At 47.4% G+C, this 16,051-nt stretch overlaps 2 protein-coding genes across 10 annotated transcripts; one reads left to right on the forward strand and one right to left on the reverse strand.

Moving 5' to 3' along the window:
- Window positions 1-62: 62 nt before the first annotated feature.
- Window positions 63-14,196, reverse strand: C1H1orf54 (chromosome 1 C1orf54 homolog). Of its 9 annotated transcripts, XM_071086245.1 has the most exons (9): window positions 11,978-12,117; window positions 9,064-9,193; window positions 8,605-8,669; window positions 8,306-8,474; window positions 7,277-7,360; window positions 6,275-6,333; window positions 5,433-5,543; window positions 1,338-1,439; window positions 63-149 (listed from the first exon to the last, which is right to left on the reverse strand). In XM_071086245.1, exons 5-8 carry the CDS (start codon window positions 7,332-7,334, stop codon window positions 1,341-1,343), a joined length of 327 nt encoding a protein of 108 aa, XP_070942346.1. In that variant the 5' UTR covers window positions 7,335-7,360; window positions 8,306-8,474; window positions 8,605-8,669; window positions 9,064-9,193; window positions 11,978-12,117; the 3' UTR covers window positions 63-149; window positions 1,338-1,340. The 9 variants fall into 9 exon arrangements, with proteins under 9 accessions (XP_070942346.1, XP_070942332.1, XP_070942343.1 ...); XM_071086231.1 differs by lacking the exons at window positions 8,306-8,474; window positions 11,978-12,117 and adding an exon at window positions 14,173-14,196; XM_071086242.1 differs by lacking the exon at window positions 8,306-8,474 and having other exon boundaries at window positions 1,338-1,436.
- On the forward strand, window positions 12,109-15,741 carry LOC105497803 (aph-1 homolog A, gamma-secretase subunit). The gene is made up of 7 exons (XM_011769183.2): window positions 12,109-12,451; window positions 13,021-13,191; window positions 13,359-13,432; window positions 13,670-13,792; window positions 13,945-14,072; window positions 14,489-14,612; window positions 14,949-15,741. The coding sequence occupies exons 1-7, from the start codon at window positions 12,339-12,341 to the stop codon at window positions 15,011-15,013; spliced, it is 798 nt and encodes a 265-aa protein (XP_011767485.1). The 5' UTR covers window positions 12,109-12,338; the 3' UTR covers window positions 15,014-15,741.
- The last annotated feature ends 310 nt before the right edge of the window (window positions 15,742-16,051 follow it).

Below are 16,051 nucleotides of genomic sequence, written 5' to 3' on the forward strand. Positions count from 1 at the left end.
CCTCTAAATCCTGGTGCTCTCTTTATTGTGACTTTAGAACAGACTCATGAAGGAGTAGATGGTAACCAGATTATTTCACTTATTTATTTTATCTTCCAATTTCCTCTTGCCAAACTCCCATCCAAAGAGTCATAGCAGCCTTCTCCCACCTAAAAAAGCAGAGAAAGAAAGACAGAAAAGAAAGAAAGAAAGAAAGAAAGAAAGAAAGAAAGAAAGAAAGAAAGAAAGAAAGAAAGAAAGAAAGAAAGAAAGAAAATAAAAGAGTCAGGAGACCTGAGAAACCCCTTCATGCCCCCCACACTCTACGGAAACTCCCCAGATATTCTGAGCTGGGATTGCTCTGTGATAGCTCCTGGGAAGGATGTGTGTGTACCCCTCTTCTCCACAGTCCTTTCACCTCCTGCTGAATCTCTTTATGCTCGATGGTTATTTAGCATCTCAATTTAAAAATGCTTTTCCTATAATACAATTTTCCCTTCTCTCCCCCTGCCCTGCCATACATCAGAGAACCGCCACCCCTTCTGCCTCTGAACTTTGCCTCTTGACTCTACCAGGTTGTAGGACCCACCCACTTTGCCCTCTGGCATTCGCCATGACTTGAATCATGGCCAGACTGGAACTAGCTTTGATTGTTCCAGACATTTTGGAAGCCTGGAGAGGTATTCCCCCAACCCCTTCATCTACTTGCCTCTGCTCTAAGAGATCCTGAAGGTCTCTTAGTTCAGAAAAACTAATGACTCATCACAAAAGTCTGCCTCAGCATCTCCTAAATTTCTTTAAGACCGAATAAGAAGATTTTTGTAAATGTGATCCCTCTTCTTTCATTTTACTTGTTATTTTTTGAGACAGAGTCTCATTCTGTTGCCCAGTGGCAACAGTACAGTGGCCAGATCATGGCTCACTGCAGCCTCCGCTTGATGGGCTTAAGGAATCCTTCCACCTGCTCCTCCCCAGTAGCTGGGACTGCAGGCCTGTGCTACCACACCCAACTAATTTTTATTTTTATTATTTTTTTAACGTCTTGTAGAGGAGTTAATTATTTATTTATTTTTAATTTTTTTGTAGAGATAAGGTCTGTTGCTCAGCCTGGTCTCAAACTATGTTGCTCAGCCTGGTCTGGAATTCCTGAACTCAAGCGATCCTCCCACCTCAGCATCCCAAAGTGCTGGGATTACAGGGATGAGCTACCATGCCTGAATCTCTTCCTTCAGTGGCTGATAATTGACCAGGCTGGAAACACTAGCCAGAGATACTGGTAAGAATTACTTCAGTTTAGTGTGGGAAGTTAAAAAATATTATTTCACAGACTCCCCCAAAGCCAGTGGCTGCACTCTTACCTTCTACATGAAATACATCCCCGCCTGAACAAAGGCACACGACAGGAGGAGGGGAATAGGACTCCGCAAACTGGACACAGCATCATTCAGATCTGGACTCTGCTAAAATACAGACATCCCCACACAGTAGGCTCGTGTCATTCCTCCTACCACTTCTCCGTCCCCCTCCAGAAGGACTGCCACCTCTTTACAACAACCTCTGTCTTCCTTTCCTTTGGGCTTAGAGAAAGATCCATCCTTCCCTATCACTGTAAGGAGTCCTTTCTTCTGTGCCTTTCAGCTATCCCTGACCATACCAGGGAGGCCAATTCAATTCAATTATTTCTATTTTGTATCTATTATATGCATGATACTATGCTAGTCACTGTGCTAGGTGCTACAGAGAGGGACATAAATATGAATAAGACAAGATTCTTGTCCTCAAGGAATTTACAATCTAAAGAGAGTCTACTATATACTTTATTTATTTATTTATTTATTTATTTATTATTTTTTGAGACATAGTCTTGCTCCGTCGCCAGGCTGGAATGCAGTGGTGCAATCTCAGCTCTCTGTAACCTCCACCTCCAGGGTTCAAGCAATTCTCCTGCCTCAGCCTCCCAAGTAGCTGGGATTACAGGCGCCTGCTACCATGCCTGGCTAATTTTTGTTTTTTTTTTTTTTTTTTTTTTTGAGACGGAGTCTCGCTCTGTTGCCCAGGCTGGAGTGCAGTGGCCGGATCTCAGCTCACTGCAAGCTCCGCCTCCCGGGTTCACGCCATTCTCCTGCCTCAGCCTCCCGAGTAGCTGGGACTACAGGCGTCCGCCACATCGCCCGGCTAGTTTTTTGTATTTTTAGTAGAGACGGGGTTTCACCGTGTTAGCCAGGATGGTCTCGATCTCCTGACCTCGTGATCCACCCGTCTCGGCCTCCCAAAGTGCTGGGATTACAGGCTTGAGCCACCGCGCCCGGCCTAATTTTTGTATTTTTAATAGAGACGGGGTTTTGCCATGTTGGCCAGGCTGGTCTCAAACTCCTGACCTCAGGTGATCCGCCCACCTCAGCCTCCCAAAGTGCTGGGATTACAGGCGTGAGTCACCGTGCCCAGCCTACTATATGCTTCAAAAAGAATTAACTGCCCTTACTGTCAATCTTTCACTTCCATTCTTACTGGCTTCTTTGATGTGTGCTCAACTATGTGCAGACTGCTCTTTGGTCCTATTCCGCTTTCCAGCTGTTGCTTCTCTTTTTCATTACCAGATTTTTTTGATGGTTGGTCTGTACTCACCTTCCTTTCCTCATAATGTACTCCCTCTTTAACTCCACAAAAATCTAGATTTTCTGCAAGCACTCAATTAAAACTATTTTCTTGAGAGTTACCAGTGACCTCTTCCTCCTTGGCCTCTTGGTAACTTTTGATGGATTATATTAAACTTTCTCTTTTAGAATCTAAAATACAAACTTGGCTATCTGCCTACTTCTGCAGTCAAATCCTTCTCCATTCCATTCATTAATTTCTCTTCCTCCCACTCACTACAGGCACAGTCACTGGCCTTCTGAGCTTGTGTGTACTGGCTTTGTTGAGCTCATTTACTTTCATAACTGTGACTTTGCACTTAGAACTCTAGCCCTGATCTAGTTCAGTGACCTTTAGGACACCCTCATAGAGCTGTTACCATAAACTCAGCTTGGCCATTACCAAATTAATAACGTCTGTCCTAAACCACTCTGGCCTCCCGTAGTTCCCACTTTGGTCAACCATTTTCCCAGATATCCATGTGTAAAACCCATGAGTTATTTTAACTCTCTCCTCATTTATACCTAATATAAAATTATCACTCAAGCAAGGTATTTTCTTCATATTTATTTTTCTCCTCTCCATTCATAATCCCAGAATACAGATTGTTTCTGGAACAACGCAAATCTCATGAGTTGCTCTCCACTAAATTATTTATATCCTGCATACAACCTGATGAGTGGTTTATCTTTTATCTTTTTTTTTTTTTTTTTTTGAGACGGAGTTTCTTTTTTTTTTTTTTTTTTTTTTTGAGACGGAGTCTCGCTCTGTAGCCCAGGCTGGAGTGCAGTGGCCGGATCTCAGCTCACTGCAAGCTCCGCCTCCCAGGTTCGGGCCATTCTCCTGTCTCAGCCTCCTGAGTAGCTGGGACTACAGGCGCCCGCCACCTCGCCCGGCTAGTTTTTTTTTGTATTTTTTAGTAGAGACGGGGTTTCACCGTGTTAGCCAGGATGGTCTCAATCTCCTGACCTAGTGATCCGCCCGTCTCGGCCTCCCAAAGTGCTGGGATTACAGGCTTGAGCCACTGCGCCCGGCCTGAGACGGAGTTTCACTCTTGTTGCCCAGGCTGGAGTGCAATGGTGCGATCTTGGCTCACTGTTGCAACCTTCGCCTCCCAGGTTCAAGCAATTCTCCTGCCTCAGCCTCCCAAGTAGCTGGGATGACAGGCATGCACCACCACACCCAGCTAATTCTGTATTTTTACTAGAGATGGGGTTTCTCCATGTTGGTCAGGCTGGTCTTGAACTCCCGACTTAAGGTGATCAGCTTGCCTCAGCCTCCAAAAGTGCTTGGATTACAGTTGTTAGCCACCACACCTGGCCAGTTTTTCTAAAATATCACTTTTCATCGTGTTTTTACTATAATGAAGAACTTACTAGGCTCCTTGTTGATTATGAGTCCAGACTTCAGCCTGACACTTGAGACTCTCTGAAATTTGACCCTATATTGCCACATGTGAAATTACCAAGCAAATATTAGGAGCCTTGTAAATTTTTTATTTTTCTTAATTCCCACTGTTCCCTTCCATATACCCTCTCCTTCAATCATACCCTATTTGCTAAACATATTAGGCTTATTCTATTCCCCACTCCTGTGCAGCTCTTTCACTCTTTTTTTTTTTTTTTTTTTTTTTAGATAGAGTCTCGCTCTGTTGTCCAGGCTGGAGTGGAGTGGCATGATCTCAGCTCACTGCAACCTCTGCCTCCCAGGTTCAAGCGATTCTCATGCCTCAGCTTCCCAAGTAGCTGGAATTATAGGCAGGCACCACCATGCCTGGCTAACTTTTGTATTTTCTTTTTTTTTTTTTTTTTTGAGACGGAGTCTGGCTCTGTCGCCGGGCTAGAGTGCAGTGGCCGGATCTCAGCTCACTGCAAGCTCCGCCCCCCGGGTTTACGCCATTCTCCTGCCTCAGCCTCCCGAGTAGCTAGGACTACAGGCGCCCGCTGCCTCGCCCGGCTAGTTTTTTGTATTTTTTAGTAGAGACGGGGTTTCACCGTGTTCGCCAGGATGGTCTCGATCTCCTGACCTCGTGATCCGCCCGTCTCGGCCTCCCAAAGTGCTGGGATTACAGGCTTGAGCCACCGCGCCCGGCCAACTTTTGTATTTTTAGTAGAGATGGGTGGTTTCACCATGTTGGCCCTTGAACTAGCCTTGAACTGCTGACCTCAAGTGATCCTACCACCTTGGCCTCCCAAAGGATTACAGGCGTAAGCCACCACACCTGGCCTCTTTCACTCTTGGAATAACTATTCTTTCTCCTAATTGCTTCTGTCCTTTCATAACTACCCACCAATCAAAAGCTCATCTATTCTTCAAGTTGTATCTCAACCACAAATGCCTCTTGAAAGCTTTTCAGACAACTCTAACCTGTACTAATCTCTCTCCTTACACTGGCTAAAGCACTGCCAGTATGTTCTGCTTTCAAATTTATATATAATTTAACATTGTAACATACCTTTTCATTTTGTTCTGAGTGTTTTGTAAATGTAAACTTGAATTTTATAAGTTCTTTGAGGACAGGAACATCATAGATTTCTTTTTGATCAGCATCAGTTACCTTAGCAGCCTTAGGCACAGATTACATACATATTGAATACTACTGAACTGAAATTTAACTGCACCATATCTTCCCAGTGTTCTGTATACAGGGTTAGTATTAAATCTCAGTGAAACATGGCCAAGTTGAGATGAACACCTACATTGAAGTACTAATTATTTGGTTCCCCCATCCACCAAAGCCTGGTATTCCAGGCCTCTATTACTCCACGTCACTAGGGATATCCTGTCTCCCCCCAGCCCCCAATCCCCAATCAACTCACTGGTTCCGTTGTTACTGGTTTCACAGTTACAGGCTTCGGATGGTCTGCACGTGCTGTTTCAAGACTAATGGTAGTCCCTACTGCCTCTGTTGTGTCTTTATCCAACCTGTTCTACCCTCAGTAGGATTTGGGAAACACAGAGTTATCATTTTTTCCATCCAACATCTTCATAGATTCTCTATTTAAAGTTCTCCCCTTCACCACCTCCACCCAGCCCAAGGACTTAAGCTCAGGGATTCCCCCCTACCCTGTACTTGCATAGATTTGTACCCATCTCATTCAAAAGTCCCTTGATGCCCCTCCTCAGTGTCTTAGCAAACTTACTGAGGACAATTTATAAAGTTCTGGCTTTTTTCTCCTCCCCAGATAGGTTAACAAATCTGTTTTGGGCCTACTACTTAGTTTCTCCTCATCGAACTCATTTTTATTTTTGCTAATCAGATACATTTCAACATTGCCCAGTTTCTTTTCTTTTCTTTTCTTTTTTTTTTTTTTTTTTTTTTGAGATGGAGTCTGGCTTTGTTGCCCAGGGTGGAGTGCAGTGGAACAATCTTGGCTCACTGCGTCCTCCATCTCCCGGATTCAAGTGATTCTCCTACCTCACCCTTCTGAGTAGCTGAGATTATAGGTGTATGATACCATGTCCAACTAATGTTTTTGTATTTTTAGTAGAGACGGGGTTTCACCATGTTGGCCAGGCTGGTCTCAAACTCTTGACCTCAAATGATTCACTCGCCTTGGCCTCCCAAAGTGCTGGGATTACAGGCGTCAGCCACCATGGCTGGCCAGTTTCTTTTTAATTGTTACTTATCCTAAACCTTTTAGATGTAGAGGTCACTCACCAGCCTGTCCTCTGACTCAAATATGGAGTAATCAATGGTGAAATCTGCACTAAAGTCATCTGCAGAGGAGAAAGAAAATCAGTAATAATTAGAGAAAAAGGTAACTCTAGATCTGGAAATGAAAAGGGAAGAAATTGCTCAGAATAGTTTAACTTAAGTTGTAACATTTATTGGTATAATCCAATTTTATTTAACTGTAATGTTAAAAATGACTGTGAGTGTATACATTTATATTTTCAATCTAGGTATCTAAAATAATTTACAAATTTGAAAAATTTTCAAGTTCTTTTTTTAGAGTCAAGGTCTCACTCTGTTAACAGGCTGGAGTACAGTTAGTTCAATCATAGCTCACTGCCACCTCCAGCTCCTGAGCTCAAGTGATCCTCCCGCCTCAGCCTCCTGAGTAGCTGGGACTACAGCCATGTGCCACCATGCCCAGCTAATTGAAAAAAAAAAAATTTTTTTTTTTCTATAGTGACAAGGTCTTGCTATGATGCTCAGGCTGGCCTTGAACTCCTGGGCTCAAGCAATCCTCCCATCTAAAAATCAGTCTTTTTTTTTTTTTTTTTTTTGAGATGGAGTCTCATTCTATCCCCCAGGCTGGAATACAGTGTCGTGATCTCGGCTTACCACAACGTCCGGCCTCCCGGGTTCAAGTGATTCTCCTGCCTCAGCCTCTTGAATAACTGGGACTACAGGCAGGTGCCACCATGCCTGGCTAATTTTTGTATTTTTAGTAGAGACAGGGTTTCACCCTGTTGGTCAGGCTGGTCTCGAACTTCTGACCTCAGGTGATCCACCCGCCTCAGCCTCCCAAAGTGCTGGGATTACAGGCATGAGTCACTGTCCCCGGCCCATCATGAGCCTTGATAGGTTTTGTTTATAGCTAGATTTTTCTCTGACCCCATTGCTCTGCTGCAAAGTGAAGAGCAAAGTCTCAGAACTAAATATCCTGAAGCCTCTCTCCAGTTGGCTAAGAGCAAGGGCCTTTCATGTACTCACCATAACTGGGGGTGACTGTATAATAATAGACCACCTGATAATATTCATCCTCTCCCATTCTTTCTTCATCCTCATATTCTTGTCCTATGGGGACAAGGACTATAGGTCAAGGGACATCTGGAACACCTTACTAACAAAAGGACACCTAGAATTGACCTCAGCGTTCCCAGCTTTCTCGCTTTCTCGCTTTCTCTCTCTCTGTCTCTCTCTCTCTCTTTCTTTCTTTCTTTCTCTTCCCCTCCAATAGTCATACTCCCTTCCTGCCTGTGCACCCTTACACTCCTCTCAGTCTTCTGGGCTCCATATCTGTAATGAGGCCTGTTACTCTGTGCCCTTTCAATCCAGGAACTCCTAAAACAGAAAACAGTCCCCTTCACATACTATAAACCCAAAGGGAGAACCAAACCTAAAAAAGATAGGAAGAGTAGAGACCAGGAATTAAACACGCCAAATCTTCTATTTAGTATGCTCCAGATCTTACTGTATTTGTGAGAGATCTTTTCTCATCAGTGTCTCTTACAAATAACACACACCCTTAGGCTTTGGATTTGAGCTTTAGTTCCAGCTTCACTGCTAACGGAATAACCCTGAACAATCCACTTAACATCCGCTTTCTTAAAATGAGTCAGCTGGACTAAATGACCCATCTCCTTTAGTTTTTCTTCCCTTTCAGAACTAAAAATATGTGGCTTTGATATGACTGGATCAAGAACTCCAGGCCTCCTGCTAAACACTTCCCTGAGCTCCTTGAATGCTTTCCCTTCAACTCCAAGCTAATGACACAAGAATCTAGAGGAAAAGGAAACAATGAGAGACACACCTGGCAGACTGGGGAACAAAGGAGGGAAGGAGCCAAGCTACTGTTGGGACCCTGTCCCTGAAGACAGCCAGTTTTCCACTACCCTAAAGGTCACCCCACTTCTGTGTCTTTACTAATAGCAGTTTTTTTCCTCCAATTCTCTGGGAAAGGAGATACCCTAACTACTAGTTTTAGACTGTGACACCTTCCAATAATTCCTCCACCCTTACTTTAGCCCCTCTTATCTTGTTCAACTTCCGTGGTGATGGAGAACTGAGCTCAGTGTTGCTAGGGCCTCCTTGTATCTGGAGCTCATCCTCCTTCTTTGACAGGACTCTGCTTTTTTCCCCTTTCCTGGCTCTGCCTTCCAGATCTCCATTCTGCCCTCAACACCGGATCCTAGCACGATGAGAAAACTCTATTGCTCCCCATTGAAATGCGCCTCTTACCCACTCCTCATTTTTTTTTCTCCCACCCCATTTATGGTAGAAGACCAGGCACAAAAGCTCAGTGAGAGGAGTGGACTTACCCAGGATAAGAGGCACAGCAAGGATGGCTGCAAAGAGGATATCCATTCTGGATTCTGCACTATTGCTGTGAAAGTAAAAAAGGAAATTACAGTTTCCCACCAAACTTACCCCGCCTCCCCTCCTCCTCCAAAGCAGGGAAGGACCTGCAGCAACTCTTCTCCTCCCAGGGGGCAGAACTCCCCGCCTACTGGCTGACTGACTAGATCTCCAGTTACTGCCGGTCCCCAGTCAGAGCTGCCCAGATTGAGAGGCAAAAGGGGCTTTTGATACAAACATGTTTCTTAAGCTCCCCCTGCCCTAGATTAGATCCATTCAGGACTTCCACTGCCATTACCAAAAAATAAAAAAATAAAAAATAAAAAATAAGCCTACCAAGAAGTTTCCCCTCTCCTGGCTTTCCTTCCTTCCTCCAAGGCCTCATAAAAAGCTCACCCTCCCTCTCACTGTCCCTGACTTACCATCACCACCCAGAGTTGCGTTTCTCTCTGAGGCTTCATCAGTCTTTTTTCATCACAGTGGAAATGATATGAGGAAGGAGTGAGCATTTTTCTAGACTGAAAAGAGTCCCTTTCTTCTGTCTGTCTTGAGCTATGGAGAATAGGAACAATATTTACCCATCATTTTCTGACTTAAAGCACCTGCTGCATGGCTTCAGATAAAAGTCTCTCAGCCATGGTCAGTTATTTCCTCTCTGGTAATACTGACCTCACCTCACCTCTTTGTTTTCTTTTGAGACAGAGTCTCGCTTTCTCACCCAGGTTGGAGTGCAGTGGCACGATCTCGGCTCACTGCAACCTCCGCCTCCCGGGTTCAAGTGATTCTCCTGCCTCAGCCTCCCCGGTAGCTGGGACTACACGTGTGTGCCACCATGTCCAGCTAAGTTTTGTGTTTTTAGTAGAGACAAAGTTTCACCATGTTGGCCCAGGCTGGTCTCGAACTCCTGACCTCGGGTGATCCACCCATCTCGGCCTCCCAAAGTGGGATTACAGGCATGAGCCACTGTGCCCAGCCCAGTCTCACCTCATCTCTTTCTCAACTTCCAGGATGCAAGTTGGGAGAAGGGAGGAAGCAGATAGTCTCTTTCCCTGCTACAGGTGCCATACCCTCCCTCCCACATTCGGTCACTTGGTGTGTTCCCTTCATTCAGTCCTACAGGAGTAGAGTTTTTATCCTTTCCTCTGCTTTTATGTTTCCCATGATCATTCAATTCAGAAACCCTTAGCAACGTATGTGCTAGGCACAGTGTGCTAGGCCTAGTCTGATAGGCACTGAGAGCTTACAGGCAAGGGAATAAGAAAAGACAGTTTTGCTTTGTTCTTAAGGGAAGTTAATAAGTATCTGCCCAACATCTACTATGAGTCAGGCACTGTGCAAGTGTCTGTGGAACCACCCACGAACAAGATAGGTTTAGAGCCTGGTCAGAAGATGCTGTGATAACACACAATGGAGAAATGAAGCTGGTCACAGTGGCTCACGCCTGTAATCCCAGCACTTTGGGAGGCCTAGGCAGATGGATCACCTGAGGTCAGGAGATCAGGAGATCAGCCTGGCCAACATGGTGAAACCTTGTCTCTACTAAAAATACAAAAATTAGCTAGTTGTGGTGGCGGGCGCCAGTAATCCCAGGTACTAGGGAGGCTGAGGCAAGAGAATCACTTGAACCTGGGAGGCAGAGGTTGCAGTGAGCCGAGATCGCACCACTGTACTCCAGTCTGAGCGACAGAGTGAGATTCCATCGCAAAAAAAAAGACATGAGCAGAATTGTCTCATTGCTATCCACCTGACTCTGCCTGCTGGGCTCAGAAGCAGGACATACTGGAGTCTTGAACACAGGCCACGATAATGCTACCCTCTTAATCTTATTAGGGAATAATTTGCCTTGTGACGTTCCATGTAAATCTTTTCTTTCTTTTTTTTTGGAGACAGAGTCTTGCTCTGTCGCCCAGGTTTGAGTGCAGTGGTGTGATCTCAGCTCACTGTAATCTCCACCTCCCAGGTTCGAGCTATTCTTGTGGCTCAGCCTCCTGAGTAGCTGGGACTACAGGTGCGCACCACCACGCCTGGCTAATTTTTTGTATTTTTATTAGAGACGGGGTTTCAACATGCTGGCCAGGCTAGTCTCAAACTCCTGACCTCAAGTGATCCCGCCGCCTTGGCCTCCAAAAGTGCTGGAATTACAGGCATGAGCCACTGTGACCAGCCTCTATGTAAATCTATACAATCTATTCCTCACTTCCTTTCCAGAATTTCCTGGAACACATGTAAAACACATATGTGAGTGTGCACATATGGATTAAATCATAAATCACTTCCAGGAAGGAAAGCAAGTTTGGTTATCTTTAAACAATTTCTGTGGGTTTTTTTTGGTACTTTGGTTATGCTTTCAAAAACGATATTCCAGATTCCTTCCCTCTTTTCCATCCTCAGATTCCTTTGCCTAACATCTGCCCTAAGGACTAACCTCTACCCATTCAAATGGGATTACAATCCTCTCCTCTCCTACTTTAACTTTCTTTTTCTTTCTTGAGACAGAACCTCACTCCGTTGTCCAGGCTATAGTGCAGTGGCGCAGTCGCAGCTCACTGCCACCTCTGCCTCTCGGGTTCAAGCTATTCTTGCCGCTCAGCCTCCCGGGTAGTTGGGATTACAGGCGCGCGCCACCACACCTGGCTAATTTTTGCATTTTTAGTAGAAATGGGGTTTCGCCATGTTGGCCAGGCTGGTCTCAAACTCCTGGCCTCCCCAAGTGCTGGGATTACAGGGGTGAGGCACCGCGCCCAGCCTACTTTCATTCACTCTAATATACAACCCCTCTCCAATCTGAGGAAAACGCACCACTGAGGTTCATTTTTCAGACAATAAACAGAGGAAGTATGACATAAAAGGAACTTGGGGCGGGGGTGTCGTTTTCCTTCAACCCCATCGCTCTAATTGCTTTTAAATGCCCGGACTCTTTCAAAATGCCTTCCTAACATTTCTCTCCAGGCTCCTTTTGCTTCTCTCCGATTCTCTTGTCATTACAGATGAAGGCTTCATTAGCGATATACTGTATTCCATGTTTATTATACTAGCCTGTCCCAAGAGCTCCTACTTTTTAATGTAATCTTCATCCCTTAGGCAACAGCTGTAGCCCATTTCCTCTCATTCAAGTAAGAACAATACCCGTCCCTATCTCCCTGCGCCCCATCCTGGCTCTCTTTGTATTTGTCTCTTAGATTCAAACAGGATCTACCCCCGCTGCAGCCCTTCAAGAAGAAGTATGATTGCTACCACTTTTCCCCACAAAGTGACGAAAGGAAACAGCGACGGAGGCGCAACCGAACCCAGGAATCTGTGTCTTTACTGGTCCATTCCCGGCCCACCCCCATTAACCGGTTCGAGCCACTCCCAGGACGAAGTCAAGGCCTCGGAAGGCGACTACAACTCCCAGCAGGTCGAGCTGCTCCGCCCGCGCTGATTCTCCATTGGCCTTCCGGGGGTGGGGATTAGATGGGAGGTGGCCGTGGGGCTGCGACCGGGATTTGTCCCCTCTTCGGCTTCCGTAGAGGAAGTCCCGCGGACCTTCATTTGGGGTTTTGGTTCCCCCCCTTCCCCTTCCCCGGGGTTCGGGGGTGACATTGCACCGCGCCCCTCGTGGGGTCGCGTTGCCACCCCACGCGGACTCCCCAGCTGGCGTGCCTCTCCCATTTGCCTGTCCTGGTCAGGCCCCCACCCCCCTCCCACCTGCCCAGCCATGGGGGCTGCGGTGTTTTTCGGCTGCACTTTCGTCGCGTTCGGCCCCGCCTTCGCGCTTTTCTTGATCACTGTGGCTGGGGATCCACTTCGCGTTATCATCCTGGTCGCAGGGTGAGTAGGGGGTCCGGGAGACGCGGAAGAGCGTCGAAGAGAGAGGTGCGGAAGGGGCTGGAGGAACTGGGGCGAGCCTGGGAGCCTGAATTGGGGACGATAAATCGGAGGTGAAGTTTGGGCGGAGGTGAGGGGTTGGGTCTGGGAGATTTGCCTTTTCCCGCAGTTGGTTTCCACCTTCCAAGGATCTCACAGATTCCTCCTATATTCCTCCCAGCGACGTCAGAGAAGGCCCAAGGCCGAGACTCGTGAGGGGGCTGTGCTGACCTAGGCTGGCCGAGTCAGGTGCCTTAGGGGAGGATCCAGGAATGGATACCTCGCCCTTCGGTGCTCGCACACTCTGGCTCTCATCGCTCTGAAGACTCTTTAATTAGATTTCTCCCCTTTCCTCTGCGTTCACGTTTCTACAGATGAGTCTTTTGGTGGAAACAGTTACCCTACCTGGTCCATGTCTCCCTAACCATCCGGAAGGCTAACTTCCACCTTTCAAGCACCTTGGCTGGTTTCCCTCCTTGATTTCTCTGGCAGCCCTTACCATTGCTTGTCTCACTGTCCCTGTCTTTTCTCAGGGCATTTTTCTGGCTGGTCTCCCTGCTCCTGGCCTCTGTGGTCTGGTTCATCTTGGTCCATGTGACCGACCGGTCAGATGCCCGGCTCCAGTACGGCCTCCTGATTTTTGGTGCTGCTGTCTCTGTCCTTCTACAGGAGGTGTTCCGCTTTGCCTACTACAAGCTGCTTAAGTAAGATGATGGAGTGGTCTGGAGGGGAGAGGGGCAGAGGACGGCACTGTGGGAAGTGGGGCAGCCCCTGGGTGCTGGTTTGGAAGAGGAGGCGCTAAGGGAGGACATTAGAGGGAAAGGAGCATCCCTGCCCTCCCTCATGTTTCCCCTACCCCACCCCACCCCAGGAAGGCAGATGAGGGGTTAGCATCGCTGAGTGAGGACGGAAGATCACCCATCTCCATCCGCCAGATGGCCTATGGTGAGCCAAGGGAGAGGGACTGGAGGAGGGAGTTGGACAGCCCCCTCCTCTAGGGAAGTCTCTAAATACCCACATGTTCTAAGTGGCTTCTTATTTTCCTTCATCCGTCACTTCCAAAGAAAGTTGGTCTGGAGGGAGAGTAGGCGTGAAAGAATTGTAACGGGGAATGGGGAGGCGTCAGTGGTGAACAGGCAATAGTGTGATCTCTGACATTGATGAGATCCTCCCTTCCCCCAGTTTCTGGTCTCTCCTTCGGTATCATCAGTGGTGTCTTCTCTGTTATCAATATTTTGGCTGATGCACTTGGGCCAGGTGTGGTTGGGATCCATGGAGACTCACCCTATTACTTCCTGACTTCAGGTAAGATCCAACTTCTGTCTAGCCTTCACCCCCCATCCATCCTTGTCCCTGATCTGATTTATTGGCCTTCCCTGGGAGACTTCTTGGCTCAACATCTCAGGAGGCTGGGAGAAGATCAGGGATGTATCTCCTCCCCATCTCCCTCCCTGCAGCCTTTCTGACAGCAGCCATTATCCTGCTCCATACCTTTTGGGGAGTTGTGTTCTTTGATGCCTGTGAGAGGAGACGGTACTGGGCTTTGGGCCTGGTGGTTGGGAGTCACCTACTGACATCGGGACTGGTGAGTTGGAGACAGGGGCTTAAGTTAGGGAGAAAAGCATTTAATGGTGAGTGGGATGTCGGGGAAAGGGTATCCTCACTTCTTAACATTTTTAACTTACCTGGGAGGAGGCGGAAAGGTGAGTCTTTTGAGGTCTGTCACCTCAGCATCAGTTCTAGCACCTGCTCTGGGGAGGAGGTTGAACGCATTAGTCAAACTGTAATGCAGAGGGCCTGAGGTGGTCAGGAGCGGCAGAAACCTTTGAGGTTCTGAGGGGCTGAAAATCAAAAGTCCCCTTAACCACAAGATGTTGGTGCTCTGAAGGGAAAGACTGGGGAATTTGAGAGAGATGTCTGGGAGTCAAAGGTACAGAGAAAATATGGGGATTAGGTTGGGGGAGAATCTAATCTCTTTCCTACTCTTACCCTCCTTCCTAGACATTCCTGAACCCCTGGTATGAGGCCAGCCTGCTGCCCATCTATGCAGTCACTGTTTCCATGGGGCTCTGGGCCTTCATCACAGCTGGAGGGTCCCTCCGAAGTATTCAGCGCAGCCTCTTGTGTAAGGACTGACTACCTGGACTGATCGCCTGACAGATCCCACCTGCCTGTCCACTGCCCATGACTGAGCCCAGCCCCAGCCCGGGTCCATTGCCCACATTCTCTGTCTCCTTCTCGTCGGTCTACCCCACCACCTCCAGGGTTTTGCTTTGTCCTTTTGTGACCGTTAGTCTCTAAGCTTTACCAGGAGCAGCCTGGGTTCAGCCAGTCAGTGACTGGTGGGTTTGAATCTGCACTTATCCCCACCACCTGGGGACCCCCTTGTTGTCCAGGACTCCCCCTGTGTCAGTGCTCTGCTCTCACCCTGCCCAAGACTCACCTCCCTTCCCCTCTGCAGGCCGACGGCAGGAGGACAGTCGGGTGATGGTGTATTCTGCCCTGCGCATCCCACCCGAGGACTGAGGGAACCTAGGGGGGACCCCTGGGCCTGGGGTGCCCTCCTGATGTCCTCGCCCTGTATTTCTCCATCTCCAGTTCTGGACAGTGCAGGTTGCCAAGAAAAGGGACCTAGTTTAGCCATTGCCCTGGAGATGAAATTAATGGAGGCTCAAGGGTAGATGAGCTCTGAGTTTCTCAGCACTCCCTCCCCAGACTGGACATCTTGGTCTTTTTCTCAGGCCTGAGGGGAACCATTTTTGGTGTGATCAAATACCCTAAACTGCCTTTTTCTCTTTTTTGAGGTGGGGGAAGGGAGGAGGTATGTTGGAACTCTTCTAACCTCCTTGAGCTATATTTTCTCTCCTCGAGTTGCTCCTCATGGCTGGGCTCATTTCTGTACCTTTCTCCTTGGTCCCAGACCTTGAGGGAAAGGAAGGAAGTGCATGTTTGGGAACTGGCATTACTGGAACTAATGGTTTTAACCTCCTTAACCACCAGCATCCCTCCTCTCCCCAAAGTGAAGTGGAGGGTGCTGTGGTGAGCTGACCGCTCCAGAGCTGCAGTGCCGCTGGAGGAGTCAGACTACCATGACATGGTAGGGAAGGAGGGCAGATTTTTTTGTAGTTTTTAATTGGGGTGTGGGAGGGGTGGGGAGGTTTTCTATAAACTGTATCATTTTCTGCTGAGGGTGGAGTGTCCCATCCTTTTAATCAAGGTGATTGTGATTTTGACTAATAAAAAATAATTTGTAATTGTGGGGGAACTTGGCTTTTAAGGGAGGGGATAGCATGTTAATTGAGATTTCTGCCCTCTCAGATCTCTTGTCCAACCACTTTCCTAACCTGTCAACCACTGATCTCCAAGCATAGCCTTGGTGCAAGGGCAGAAATCTGGGCTAGTGGTTTAACATGTCTGAAACTTTGGGTTAAGTGTTTTCCCAGAAGCTAATCTTTCTGTCCAGGGGTGGGATAAAAGGAGTTAATCACCCATGCTTCTTTTCCCCATCCTTTGCATATCTTTACCACCTGAGGGATTCAGGAACTTGCCCACCCTCAAGAGCCT

Source organism: Macaca nemestrina, chromosome 1 (genome assembly GCF_043159975.1).
Source record: "Macaca nemestrina isolate mMacNem1 chromosome 1, mMacNem.hap1, whole genome shotgun sequence".
Taxonomy (NCBI): Eukaryota; Metazoa; Chordata; class Mammalia; order Primates; family Cercopithecidae; genus Macaca; species Macaca nemestrina.